Source organism: Erythrolamprus reginae, chromosome 2, assembly GCF_031021105.1.
Source record: "Erythrolamprus reginae isolate rEryReg1 chromosome 2, rEryReg1.hap1, whole genome shotgun sequence".
NCBI lineage: Eukaryota > Metazoa > Chordata > Lepidosauria > Squamata > Dipsadidae > Erythrolamprus > Erythrolamprus reginae.
Genome location: NC_091951.1, coordinates 207179206 through 207193695, shown reverse-complemented (window position 1 = coordinate 207193695; position 14490 = coordinate 207179206). Strand labels below are relative to the sequence as shown.

At 45.6% G+C, this 14490-nt stretch overlaps 1 protein-coding gene across 1 annotated transcript in view; it reads right to left on the bottom strand.

The window, feature by feature from the left end:
- The window catches only part of MAST1 (microtubule associated serine/threonine kinase 1), a 59871-nt gene extending 48024 nt beyond the window's left edge, over nucleotides 1-11847 (bottom strand). The window contains exon 1 of the mRNA XM_070741490.1: nucleotides 11762-11847. Within this exon, the coding sequence (XP_070597591.1) occupies nucleotides 11762-11847 (86 nt within the window). The remainder of the gene's footprint in view (nucleotides 1-11761) is intronic.
- Between the last annotated feature and the right edge of the window lie 2643 nt (nucleotides 11848-14490).

Below are 14490 nucleotides of genomic sequence, written 5' to 3'. Positions count from 1 at the left end.
AAGGCATCAAACCAATCTAACCCCAATAAACTGGACCTGGGGCCATCTATTATGATCACTGCAAACTGACCCTGGAACTGTTTGAAGGATACCTAGCACTGGGAGGGGGTTTCACTGAAAATCCTTCAATCTCAAATTACAGGGTTTCAACCAATTCTTAGCTAGGTTAGGCTTTCATCCTTTTACAGTACTCCAAGATAAGACAGACATAGTTGACCTGGTGTCTATTTCCATAGAACATGGCTTCCCCTAAATGTGGACTGCCACAAATATTTTATCCTTAAGAGAATAATCAATTTGATCAATCACTATTTCTATTAGATCATTCCATTTGGTGAAAATAGGCGTTGATTGCTTACCTGAACGCCTCTTCTCGTACGGTGAGCGGGTACAGCAGTCACATGGGTTGCTCATGTCCAATCCGGTGGAACTGAGCCTAGTGTTAAAAAAGCTTGCTGGATCCGCCCCTTCCCCAGAATTCGCGAATCCGTAGACTAGGCTCAGATGTGAAGCTCTTTAGTGTTCAACTCTCATTGTTAGAGGAAAGAAAGGTTATAGAAGGTATAGAAGACACATACAAGGGCGGGAAGTGACTGCTGTACCCGCTCACCGTATGAGAAGAGGCGTTCAGGTAAGCAATCAACGCCTATTCTCCGTACTGAAGGAGCGGGTCCAGCAGTCACATGGGACATACCCAATAGATTGGTCCCTAGGGTGGGATTAGATTGCTATCGTGAGAGATAACGGATTGGAGTACCCTTCTGCCGAAGGCAGAGTCCGCTGAGGCGTAAGAATCAATCTTGTAGTGCCTGATGAAGGAATTTGGCGAGGCCCAAGTGGCTGCTTTGCAGACCTCCTCCAACGGAGCTTGAGTCGCCCAAGCGGCCGAAGTGGCTGCGCTCCTGGTGGAATGCGCTGTGATGTTCTTTGGAACTGAGAGGGAGGCCGACTCGTAGGCCTTAGAGATAGTCCCTCTGATCCAACGGCCTATCACTGTTGAAGACACTTTGGCCCCCATGACTCTGGGGTGATAGGCTACAAAAAGTGCTTCCGACCTCCGAAAGGGTGCTGTGCGTTGGATATAGATCCTGAGCGCTCTAATGAGGTCCAGGGTGTGCCATCTAATTGCCAAAGGATGGTCCCGTTGGAGGCAGAAGGAAGGTAAGACAATATCTTGGGTTCTGTGGAACATGGAACTGACCTTAGGTAAGAAGGTGGGGTCCAGTCGTAAGACTACCTTGTCCTGATGGAATTGGCAGAGGTCCTGCCTGATTGAAAGGGCTGCCAACTCCGAAATGCGTCGGGCAGAGGTAATTGCCACCAGGAATGCTACCTTAAAGGATAGGTACCTGAGGGACGCAGATTTTAGGGGTTCGTAGGGTACCTGCGTGAGGGAATGGAGAACCCGTGGCAAATCCCAGGAAGGATATCTGTGGACCTTAGAAGGTCTGAGGTTGGCTATACCTTTGAGGAATTCCTGAACTTCTGGGAAGGACCGGAGAGGCTGTCTGCGGGGCCCTGCTAGGACAGAGGAAATGGCCGCCAGATGACGACGGAGAGTACTGGTGGAAAGGCCTTGATGGAAACCTTGCATAAGGAAGGAAATGATCCTGTGTATGGGAATGCACAGGGGAGAAAGACCTTCCTGTAGACACCACTGGTGAAACTTGGACCATGTATGGTCGTAGATTCGATTGGTCGAACCTCTTCTGGCCTTTAAGATGACCTCCACTGTGTCGGGGTCGTGTCCACGCAGTTCTAAGTCTCTCCTGATAACAGCCAGGCGGTGAGGTGGAACCACTCCGGGTCTGGATGGAATGAGGCCCCCTGCCGTAGCATATCCCCCGAAACGGGGAGTCGCCAGGGGTCCTGGACGGACAGCTGTTGGAGATCCGCGAACCAGGGCCGGCGGGGCCAATGAGGGGCGATTAGGATTACTCGGGCCCTCTCGATGAGGACCTTGTGAATCACGTCCGGAAGAATTGGAATTGGAGGGAATGCATACAGGAGTCCTGGAGGCCAGGGGCTCCTGAGGGCATTGGTTGCTTCTGCTCCCGGGGATGGAAACCTGGAGAAGAATCGAGGGAGTTGGGCATTCGCTTCGGTCGCAAAGAGATCCAGCACTGGTAGGCCGAATCTGAGGCTGATTTGATGGAACAGATCTTGATGGAGATTCCACTCTCCTGGGTCTATCGTTGCTCGAGAGAGCCAATCCGCCTGGACGTTGAGGCTCCCCGAGATGTGATCGGCTAGGAGCGACTGAAGGTGTTTTTCTGCCCAAAGGCCTAACTTGAGGGCCTCCCTCATGAGAGCCTTGGATCTCGTGCCCCCCTGTCTGCAGATGTGGCTTTTTGTGGCTATGTTGTCGGTGAGAATGAGAACGTGCCGGTTGGGGATGCGATGCTTGAACTATTTTAGAGCCAGGGATACGGCTCTTAATTCTAGCCAATTGATTGGCCTGGAAGCTTCCTCCGGAGACCACGTGCCCTGGGCTATCATCCCCTGGGCATGGGCGCCCCATCCTGATAGGCTGGCATCTGTGGTGATGACAAATTGGTCCGGGCACCTGAAAGGGGATCCTTTGTCCATGGCCGGAGACATCCACCATCTGAAAGATCTGCGAACCATCGATGGGATGGCAATGCGACGACTTGAGTTGCTGAGCCCCGATCTCTGAAAAGGTAATAGAAGCCACTGTAGTTCCCTGGCATGGAGACGAGCCCAGGGAATGATGCCTATGCACGACACCATTTTACCCAAAAGGGAGGACAAGGTGACTATGGAGACTGATTGCAGGGGTAAAATGCGAGAAATCAACTCCCCTATATTATGTTTCCTCTCAGGGGAGAGGAAAACTTGGGAGGATTCTGAATTAATGATAGATCCCAGATGCAATATGGAAGTAGAAGGCTGAAGGTGGCTTTTGTCAAAGTTAATGGAAAAGCCATGGGTCTGTAAAACTGACATGGTGACAGAAAGGTTTACCTTTACTTCCTCTAGAGAATTTCCATGAACTAAAATATCATCTAAATAACATAAAATGTGGATGGGCTTGGCCCGGATATAGGCCGCCAAGGACCCCAAAAGCTTTGTGAAGACTCTAGGGGCCGAGGAGAGACCAAATGGCATAGCCCTATACTGGAAATGTCTGCCCTGGAAGGAGAAACGTAAGAATTTTCTGTGGCATTTGGCAATGGGGATATGGAGGTAGGCCTCCGTGAGGTCTAAGGAAGCCATGAAGTCCCCCGGATGAATAGCGGCTAAGATAGATGACAGGGAATGCATCTTGAACTTTCTATATTTGATGAATAAATTCAGCCTTTTGAGGTCCAAGATAGCTCTCCAACCTCCGGAGGTCTTAGGGACCATAAAGAGGATGGAGTAAAAACCCCGGCCTCTCTGACCGGAGGGGACCGGCTGGATGGCTCTAATAGATAATAAATGGGAGATGGCTTCCTCCATCCGGGTATGAGCAGAGGGAGTACTGGGAGAGGGACAGGAAATAAAACGTTTAGGGGGAGAAGAAATAAACTCTAAAAGGAGACCTTTTTGAACTGTATCAATGACCCAGGGGTCCTTGGAAGATTGGCGCCAGCTAGAGGAGAAGTAAGCCAGGCGCCCCCCTATGGGGACCGAAGGGGGATTACCATCTAGGCTTTTTAGAAGCCCTGTTAGAGGACGCTCCTCTCTGGTATCGGTATCCTTTACCCCTGGAGTTCCTACCTTGGGAACGAAAACGAGGGGAGTACTGACCTGGATTCCTCTGGTAAGTGGGCGCCTGATCTTGTTGGCGCCCCGGGCGACGAAAGGACTGCGTTTTGGTGGTCTTTTTGGTAGTCGGGCCCAATACTTTTTTCTTGTCCGTGGTTTCAGTTAGGAGTGGATCTAGGAGATCTCCAAATAGGAGGTCGCGTTTTAATGGACCTAAGGCTAACTGCCACTTCTGACGTACTCCTGCCTGCCATGGGCGAAGCCATAGGAGTCTTCTGGCCGTTGTGGAGGCCGCAATGGACTTGGCTGCGAATCTGGTGGATTGCAGCGTGGCATCAGCCACGTATTGGGCGGCCGCAAATACCTTGTTGAAGTCCTGTTGACCTCTTGAGTCATCGGGAGGAATATGTTGTTGAAGTTGACGAAGCCATAGGAGCATGGCTCTAGAAAAAAAGGAAGCAGATGCGGAGCTTTTAATAGCCCAGGAATCTGCGGTGAACCCTCTCTTGAGCATCTGTTCAATCCTCTTGTCCTCTGGACGGAGAACCTCTTCTGCTTCGCCTGGAACTGCAGCCGCAGAGTGTAGGGTTTTGACCGGTTCATCAGGCTTAGGACAGGATAAGAGATCTTCATAAGAAGGGGATAATTTATACAATCTTTTGTCTTTGGTGGTGGGGTTAAGCCCCAATGCTGGAAACTCCCACTGCTTAAGCAAAGCATCTTTAAACAATTTTGGCATAGGAATTACCTCGTTATCCTCCTGTTCCTCTGTGAAGTAGGGTAAGTTCTCCTCCGGAGGTTCAGTGGATGTAGTGGCCTGCTTCTCTTGTGCCGCTAGCCCTGTGGAAACTCTAGCCTTGAGAAGGAGAGATTTGAACAATTGAGAGGGAAAAATAGTAACTGGAGAAGGAACCTTGATTTGGGATTCCTCATCGTCCGAGAGGCCTTGACATGGATCCTCATCCTCTTCCATATCCTGATCATAATCATCCTGAGAAGAATCTGATTCTTCCTGAATAGGAGCTCTGACCGCTGGAGGAGAATTCAGGGGACGGGGGGGACGAGGAAGAGGAAGAGGTAAAGAGGGCACATTGATGGCAGAGAGCTTGGCATCAATGGCCTTGGACAACACAGAGAAAATAGATTGGAACTCTGGAGGGAGACTAGAAATATCAGCAGGAGTGGCAGAAGAATCTCTGATGGCCTGAGAGGTTCCTGGCTGGGAAGAGTCTTCAACGATATCTGGTTCCTCTGGACCTAAGCCCCATAGATTAGGTTGGGGTCTGTCTAGGTTTGGCTCATCCAGAGATAACACAGTGACACCAGAGAGAGGCAGATTAGGAGCCTCTGGGGGGTCAAGACTGCTGAGCACTTGGGCCTGCACTTTCAAGCGTTTAGCAGATTTATCATGAATTTTTTGTAGGGCTTGGTCCCTTCTCTTCTCAGCCTTGGTGGTTCTGGTCAAGGGACGGGCTATGGCAGAAGAGGGGGCCGAGGCCTGGGGGATACTGGTTATCTCATGACCTGTAGGCCTGGCCTCTCTGGGACCCTGAGTGGTGCCTCTCTTGGGAAAGGAAGCCATAGTCTGACAATCTACAGAAGACAAGGCTTGAGCCAAAAGAAATCTGATTTTTAGGGGGGAGAAGAATTCCAAGCTTTCCCAAGAGGAGTGGGATCCTGCTCCTAGGCCTCGGAGCTGCTGCGACTTGAGAGCAATCTGGGCAAACCCAGAGTTCGTGTTCCCAAATACAGCGTGGCCAGCCTCCCTAAACTTCAATTAAAGTAACCAAGGCACCCTGGTTGGAGGTCTGGCCGGTGGAGAATTAAGCCTGAGCGTCTCAAAGCCCACTCCGGGATCCAGGCGGCGGACTGAAGCACCAACGGCCGGCAGGAGGCCAACACGAGGTACTAAATTACAGGGCGCGAAGGCCTTCGCGCCAAAAACGAAACCGTTCCGTAAAATTTTTAAAAGAAACGGCCGACTAAGTCCAGGAGACTGAGAAAGAAGCGTCTCACACCGCGGGAGGTAAAGCCCTTTAAAGGTAATAAATAAATAAATAGACTTGCCTAATGACCTCCAGGCCGAAGGATTGTAAATAACCCAAAACGGCAGCAGGAATAGCCAGCGGCGAGAGGAGCCGCGGAGGCTAAACCGCTACTTCTCCCCTGAGAGAAAAGCCGAGCCGCAGATGGCTGGCGTTAATTAGCAAGTCCCGAAATTCAATAGAAAGGATCTCTTGCTGTTTGAAGGATAGAACGAAGGGAAGGTGTTAGTGATGAACGAGCTATTCACATAGATTCCGCTGGATGCGAGAACTGAGCGAATTCTGGGGAAGGGGCGGATCCAGCAAGCTTTTTTAACACTAGGCTCAGTTCCACCGGATTGGACATGAGCAATCCATGTGACTACTGGACCCGCTCCTTCAGTACGGAGAAAATCCTCTCCCTGCCTATATCGACCTTGTTGGGTCTGCCTTTTCTTATAACGTCGGTCAACTGGGAGGCTGCCATCTGTCTGTGCTCCTTTACACACCCAAGCAATGTCGCTGTTTTACCATATCTGAGACAGGTTGCAGTCCTGAATTGGCAATCTGCCCTAGCATGCCTTCTCCCACATCCTGCAGAAAGAGGCTGCCCCAAAATTTGCTTACCCAGCCAAACCTTGCCACATCCTGGCTTCAACTGGTTTACCTAAGTCATCATCCAGTGTGTCTTCAGGGCTGGCCTCTTCGCAATGGACACTGGCAGGCTTCCCAAATGTTTGTGGAAGACTTCTGATTTGCATTTCTTCCATTGACCTATTGGACAGCTCCATAGACCTGGCTTCATCAAGGGCAGACTTGAGTGTCAGATCTGCTTTTGTCAGGAGACAGTGTTGCGTATGTAGATCCTGGTCTAATAAAACCTCATCAAGATCATGAAACTGATAGTACAGGGTGGCCATATAATTGTTAATTGATTCGCCCTCCTGTTGATAACAATGGTGGAAAGCATGACGACAGGCAACTCTGGATGGGGCAGGCACATAGTGACTCTTCAGCTTGCTGAAAATGTCCCAGGGAACCTTGTGCACTTCCTGAGGTGCGAGGAGCATGCTTGCAATATTAAACATCTGTCACACATAAATTAAGAAAAAAATGTCATTTACCTGCTGCTTGAGAGCCTTGTGTAATCATTGGCCACCAGGAAACATTCAAAATGGTTGATATATGACTCCCACATCTCCACACATTATTGAAAACCGCTAAAGTTATCATTGAAGACTATCTGAGGTGAGGTGATTTCGTGCCTCATCTAGTGACAATCAGCTCTTTAGTGACTCAGCTCCCACTCTAGTGCCTCAGCTCAGAGATCGCTCACCTTCGTTGCCAGTATTCCAATCCCAGAATAGTGGTCAATGCCTGAGGCAATCCAAGCTTCTGTGCTAACAGCTCTCTTTATTCTTACAAAATAGCTAACAGGTTGCCAAAAGGGTTGCTGCTAACACACGCACACTCTTAGCTGATGGCAATATGAGGTTTTGTTTGACAGCTCTTTATATAGGGAGCTGTCAAACAGGTAGCCAATCAGGAGATAGCACTGTGCCCCCTGTTGAAAGAAGACCTGAGTGAAAGCTCCTGGACATTACATGTGTGATATTGTGTGTGTGTGCCCACACCCATAATGCAATGCCTTCCCTCCCACTACTCTATCCCGTGCATGCACACAGACCTTACTGAAGCCTCAGGATGTCCAGTAGCTTCCTTGAGCTGTTTTTCGCTCTCCCCAGGGTTCAGGAAAGCCATTTTTCATCAACCCAGGATTCAGGAGGCTTTCCTGAACCCTGGGGAGAGTGAAATCGGCCAAAAAGTAGGCTGAAGATCAGTGTGCCAGCGCGCGCATGGGGCACAGGGCTGACATAGGACAACACCCTGCATGCCCTCAGATATGGCTCGGGTGCCACCTGTGGCAGGTGTGCCATAGGTTCGCCATCACTGGTCTAACCAAACGTCATTATTATTAACCGTTTTATTTTGAATTATGTATTTTTGCGGGCCTAGTTCAAAACCTGATATTATACTCTGTAGCTCTAGTTAAGAAATCCAAGAACTTGGGCAGATTGGGAAGTTTTAAAAAATGGCATTTGGAAGAAAATGAAAGAAATCCATTTCCATATAATTCTTGGGAATCTGTCTGTCTGTCTGTCTCTCTATCATCTATTTATCAATCAAATTTATAAGACTGTCCATCTCATAAGAAGAGACTAAAATAAAAACAATAAACATGTGAAGCACAGTCATTTTTTAATAAAAAAGCAAACGAGATTTGATCATCAATAGAATCACCTCAAAATCTCACTGTCTGTTGAGACCCACAGGACTGATGACAAAGTCAAGTCTTGAGGGACTTCATCCATCCTGGATGGATGAGGCTGGCCTCATTTCAGGGTGAGTGGGGGGGGGGGGAGAATGTACCATAAGGTGAGTGCAACAGCAGAGAGGGCTTGCTCCTCAGCCCTACCCAGTGTGATTCCCTGAAAGACAGGGCCTGAAGTGTGCCTCTCTTGCCCTGTTTGATGAGAAGAGCGGATGTAACTGGGGAGAAGCAGTCCCTCAAATTTCAGTTTTCAGTTGAGCTTTCAAAAACAGGAGATTCACATGTAACCTTTGATTATCGAAGATATCCAACTTATAGTAACTCTTGTACAAATTTACATGCTTCATAAAACACAATGTAGGAAGAACCAAGCCACGCACCTTATCAAGTGAGCGTATGAATTTTAATAAATTTCTTAGTCTGAAAGGATGCTACTGGTCACTTAAATAGAAGAAATAGTGAGGCTGGTGAACTAAACTGGTTCCTCACTTAATTTCTTAAGATGTTACTTACATACCATATAATGAATCATTTTGTGATTTCACATCATGATTCATAGCTGTCTCCACTGAGAAAGATGAATTAAACTTTGAAATAATTTGGAAAGTTCATCTTCAGGGCAATGTCTCTTCCAAAAGCCTCAGTCCCAGAAGTCCCATGCTAGAACCTTACTGTTTTAAATTACTTTTACTGATTACATACCAACATAATTATTGGTTTTTATTTATTTTATTTTTGTTGAACTTTCTAAGGGCCCCTGAAAGAAATTATCATAAAAATTTGGCATATTTATATATAAAAAGTGAGCACTTGAGACATAACAGTGAACCCTTCTTTGAAGAGAGGACACTTTGTTTGCATATCTGGAAGTAAATATGATTATGTGTTTACAATTCATATTCAGAATTTCCATAGTGCTTTAAAAAGGGCGCAGCTGGCTTGTTCTGGTATCAGACCATGCATATGCAAAAGAGCAGTGGGACTGGGTTTTTTAACAAACAGGATGTGTGAATTGGAGGTCCCTTCTCATTCTTCATACTGCTGTATCCAGAATTTTTATTCCAAAATTGATTTTAATTTATGTTTCAATTTATGTTTCATGCTCATTTATAGGACTACAATATATAGGTAATTAAGTACTGGGAAATACTTTATGGGCATTCCCTATCTGGATTGCAACATTCCAGATGACCTCTAGAGCAGTGTTTCCCAACCTCGGCCACTTGAAGATATTTGGACTTCAACTGGGAGTTGAAGTCCAGATATCTTCAAGTGGCCGAGGTTGGGAAACACTGCTCTAGAGGCAGAGGTGGCTTTCTATGTCCATCCATGCATCTGTCTGTTTCCATCTATAATTTGGACCTTTACAGCCTAATTATGGGATGCCAACCCTTTCATATGGGAGTAAGAACAACTGCATATAAGCTATTTATTCTTTAATTTTTCTAGTCCTGGTGCCCAATAGAGATTTTGGCTAATGAGGGTGATCCAACCAGGACTGTGATAATTTTGAAAATGATTATGAAGAAGTAGATCAAATTCTTGCAAGAAGAAGCCCAATTCTTTTTTTGAGGAGAAAGACATGATAATGATGGTTACTAAAGGAGTTGCATTTCTTTTCAGTCTTGCATGGAAAGGTGAAGAAAAATCAGGCCGCCTTAGTGAATACCATACGGATGTTGTTGTTGTACAAGGTAGAAAGCATTTGTTCTGGATGTATGCCACTACAGTATGTTAAATATATCCGGACACCAAATTAAAGAAAACTAGAAAAATGAACAAGGGAGGTGATTGTGACTATTAAATTTGGGCTAGCCTTTAATTTGCACCTATTTCTCCAAACACTTAAATAAGTCATAGCCAAGATTTAGAAAGTAACAGGAACTGTTTTCTGAAATAGTTTTTCCAGCTCCAGTGCCCAAACTACAGTTGGATTCCTGCTTAATTATTAAGTCTTTCAATTCTCAATCTATCCCACTTGGTCAATCTATTGAGAAATAATCCTTACAAACGCTTCCCAGTATTCCTCAAAGGAAGAAAGGGATAAAAATATGAGGGAATTTTTAACAAATTAGGAATATTCTTCAAATAAAGTAATTCTTGAATAACCTAGAACTTAGCTTTCCTATAGATGGAGCAATGGGGCAAAGGGTATTTCTCTGTCTCTCTCCAGTTCAGCTCCCTTCTTTGCTACAAATATTGGGCTGTTTAAGTCTCCCAGAAATTATGTGCTTTAAAAAAGCCTATTGTAGTTCCATGCAAAGAGTTATTATAAACCACCTGGACACTAGCTGAGGTTATACCTATACATCTATGTCAATACACAAGACATGTGTATCTCCTTCATATGTCCACTTTCCCATCTTATCTTTTTATTGAGTTATTAAGACTAAACCCATCCTTCTAATGATCATTGTTTAAACAAAGGGCCTGTTCTCTCTACAAAGAGATAGCTGAGGCACAGTTAGCTGAACCTCTCCAGTGGAAATATGTAAATGTCTAGAATGTTAGCACAGCAGGGAGACCTGAATGCAAACATTAGCTGTGCCACAATCCTTAGAGACCTGCAGAGATAAGAATGCAGCTCTGCAGCCTAGCAATCCTGCAGTTGCGTTGCATTAGGAGCATAGTGCACATTAGAAGCGTGGCATCTGCACCGATGCCCAGGCTTCACCCACCACTGCCTTCCCATCCAAATTGGAACCGCATTATTGCTCTACAGCAGTTATCATTTATTGTGGTGAATGGGAGGAGGAAGAGTCCGTGTTGCTTTAAATGGTTTTCCAGACAATCACCTCCAACTGCTCCAGAACCTATGTCACATTTTAAAGTGCCAGTTGTAGCAGCATGAGCATGATGTCGCCTGGAGAAGGGCAGCATGTAAATCTAATGATAAATAAATAAATGATGAAGAGGAGAAGCCCAAATGACACACCTGACTCCCCCCCCCCTTTCAGTCGCCAGGCACCCATCTTTCTAAATCAACAGTAAAATGCCTTTGGCTCTGCATCTCTCCATCCATTCAGCCCTTCCTCCCCCACCCCCCGTAATATCCCATGTACTCTCAACCTCCCCCCAGTTCCTTCCCTAGTCTCCCCACCGTCCTCAGGTTCCCCCTCTGGCTTTTCAGCACCCGTACGCAGGTCACAGAGCAAAGGATTTCAGATGATGGGGCAGAAAGGTGCAGAGAAGGACAGACGAAGAGAAAGAACATAGGCTGGGTAGCCATTCATATACATTGCCTGGCTGTTGCCATGGCATCCTATTCTTCACAAGCCCTTCCCCCAACCCCTAGTCTAGGGACTGCGCCACATCCCCACCAGCCACTGCAGACCCCCCACCCCACCCCACCCCAGAGAGTCCTCCCCAGGGATCCCGGGCTGCCTGGTCAGGATTTGCAGGGAGGGGGAAAAAAATCACACACACCCTACCACCCGCCAGAGATACAAATAGCTTTAGAGTCTGTGAGTTTCAAGGCAGAAAATCAAGGAGGATGCCGCAGGAGTAAGGGGAGGAAAATAATGGGGGGGGGGGAGAGAGATGGAGAGCAGGAGAAGGAGCGGGGAAGAAAGTGACAGGATGGAAGAAGAGAGACAGAGGGGAGAATGGGGAGGGGCTAGCAATAGATGGAGAAGACGAGGGATGGAGGCCAACGCTCCCTTTCCCACTCGGTACCAGTTTTGGGGGGGGTTACCTTTTCGTGCGGCGAAACATGTTGCTGTCAAGGAAATCGGGCATAGAGAAATTGGAGAGCGCTGTCCACAAGGACTCAGACATCATCCCCCAGGGGGGCCATAGTGGTGAGTCTGGGAGGGCTGCCTACTGCAAGAAGCCACTTCTCAGTCCCCCCTGGAGCAGGGCTGGAAGGGTGGGGGTGGGGGGGAACCTTTCCTTTGGAAGAAGAAAGGAGATCTGCAATGGAGGGGGGAAGAGAGCAGCCGAGAAATAGAAAGGAGGGAGGGGAGGGGCACAGAGAGAGAGGGCGAGGAGGGGGGAGGCGTGAGGGGGCGGTGCTGTGTGAGTGGCAATGTGTGCTAGAACACACACTGAAAGTGCCTGTGCTCTGCAAATGGGTGTGGATTGTGTACACACAGGTTTGTTCGGTACAAAGACAAAGGTTTGGTTCATGCAGTATTCCTTCCGGTCAAGGATTGGAACCAAGTAAGGACCCACTGCACGCAAATAACTTGGTATTTTTCTACATATAATACATTATTTCTTAGCTACATCTGTATATATATATCACTACCTGGAATGCAAAGTAGTCCTGAGCTTTAAAAAATAATAATCCAAAGATGGCTTATGGACATCCTTAGACATGCACAAAATGCCTGACTGTATGTGATGCTGTAGGTGTTGTCACAAAATAATAATATTAATACAAAATAAAACAAAACAAGGAACTCTATCCAAAATTGGAATACACTTGCCTGCTTAATTTTAAACTGGGTTGAAGCTGATTCATCTAACCAACTGCAGCTGATTTGCAATTTAATGCTAAATCTGGGAAATGGGGCTACTGTCACTAGGTGGGGATTTCTTGGGTCAATGCAAGCTGCTTACAGTTTTTCTAACAAGGATCCATTATTTGTTGAGTCAGTGGGACTCAATAAAATCATTTAGAGATGGATATTAATCCAATTCTTGGGATCAATTTAATAATAATAATAATAATAACAACAACAACAACAACAATGTATTATTTTAAAAAAAATATGCTTCCCAAGGTGACACTGTTCATAACTACTTCCCCCCATGAATATCTTTCCAATACTATGTGAAGTCATCCAGTGGCCAAAAAAAATGAGCTGTGGAAGAAGTCCCGGGTTCAGATTCTGACTCTATGTAGAGAAGTTACTTTAATGTTTTGCATTTTGCACTCAATCAAGTAAAATAGGTTTATTTTTCTGGCTTTTGGTCCTTATTGCATTGATACATCTCTTCAGAGTTATACAGCCTGGATGTTTTGTTAGTTGAAGCCCCCATCACTTCTGAAGGGCATTAGGTTAGAGGAAGTAGAGTTTGACTAGCACTTAAAAATACATTTACCTAGTAACTTTGATTAGTATTTCTACCCTGTATTGCAGAAGCAATGATTTTCTATCCCACTGCAAATAATTTATAGGCTGTAAACAGAAATGCAAAAGGAGATTCCTGCACGTGGCAAATTAACCCAAGGGTCGGTCTGCCAGAGCAAAGAATGGTCACAATTACGTTTCAGTTATGATAACTGCAGTATCTGGACTGAGCAAATCCTTTGCATCTTTCCTGTTCTTTGCCCTACCTGCTCCCATCTCTTTCACCGCATGTTCTTATTCCTAATACAAATATGAAAAAAAGATAAGATTTCTTTGCCTCCACCCCAATCCCCTCACTGATAGTTTGAGAGAAAAAGCAAATGTTGTCTTTTATCTAAGACAGCAGTAGAATGTAATGTAATGCTTAAGATGTTGAATTAGGATTAGGAAGATTTGGGGTCGCTTTCACCTCATTCCTGCAAGTTCACTGGATTCCTTGGGGTAATATCACTGTCACACATTCCAACCTACTTCATAAAGGTCATGCTATAGGATGCGATGGATGCCATCTTAGGCTCTTGGAGAAAAGATGGAAATTAATCTAATAATAACTCCTATAATAAATAAACCATATGATTTAGATATTCAGCTGGGCTGGGAACTTGGGCATAATCCTCCAAGCAACAGCAGGGCTCTTCGATAACACATAGAGGGACTTGCAGGAAGGAACCCTAAACAAAATTTCCACATAGATGAAAAGTTTACATGCAATGAAAACAACTAGAACAAACACCTTCTGTTTTGTATTTCCTCATCACAATGAGATTGGGGAACAGAGTGCATTAAACCAATAATTCCTGCTGGTCCATTCCATAACTATAACCACTACCATAACAAAATATAGATGTTGAATTCTTACTGTTGTACGAAGTGATGCATAAAATCCTCAAATCTAAAAACAAAATCTGTAAACTATCTGTGAACCATTTATCCCTGCATTACTCAAGAAGGCAATGGGTAAAATCCATACACAGCGATATATTGTATACCAGGCTCCAATAACATTCTCATATCATTTTCTGTAGTTGACAGAAAGTGAAACATATATAAATGTACAGAAAATCTTCTTAAGAGATATATGTAGAAATAGCTCTGAATGTGATAAAACCTAAAGTATTTATCAAAGAAATATAGCTATCTGCTATACTATTAAGAAACAAGTGTATGGGTTTGACACATTATTTTTGCATGAATGAAAAAGGCTTTCTTAAAAGTATGATGCCTTTCAAATACATAGACCACCTAAGATGTCATTACATCCTAAGGCATGTTGGAGAACTGTTTCCATTTTTGAAAAGGCACTGTCTTGCCCTAAAGTTTAGAAGTACTTGGGGAAAAGTTGAAA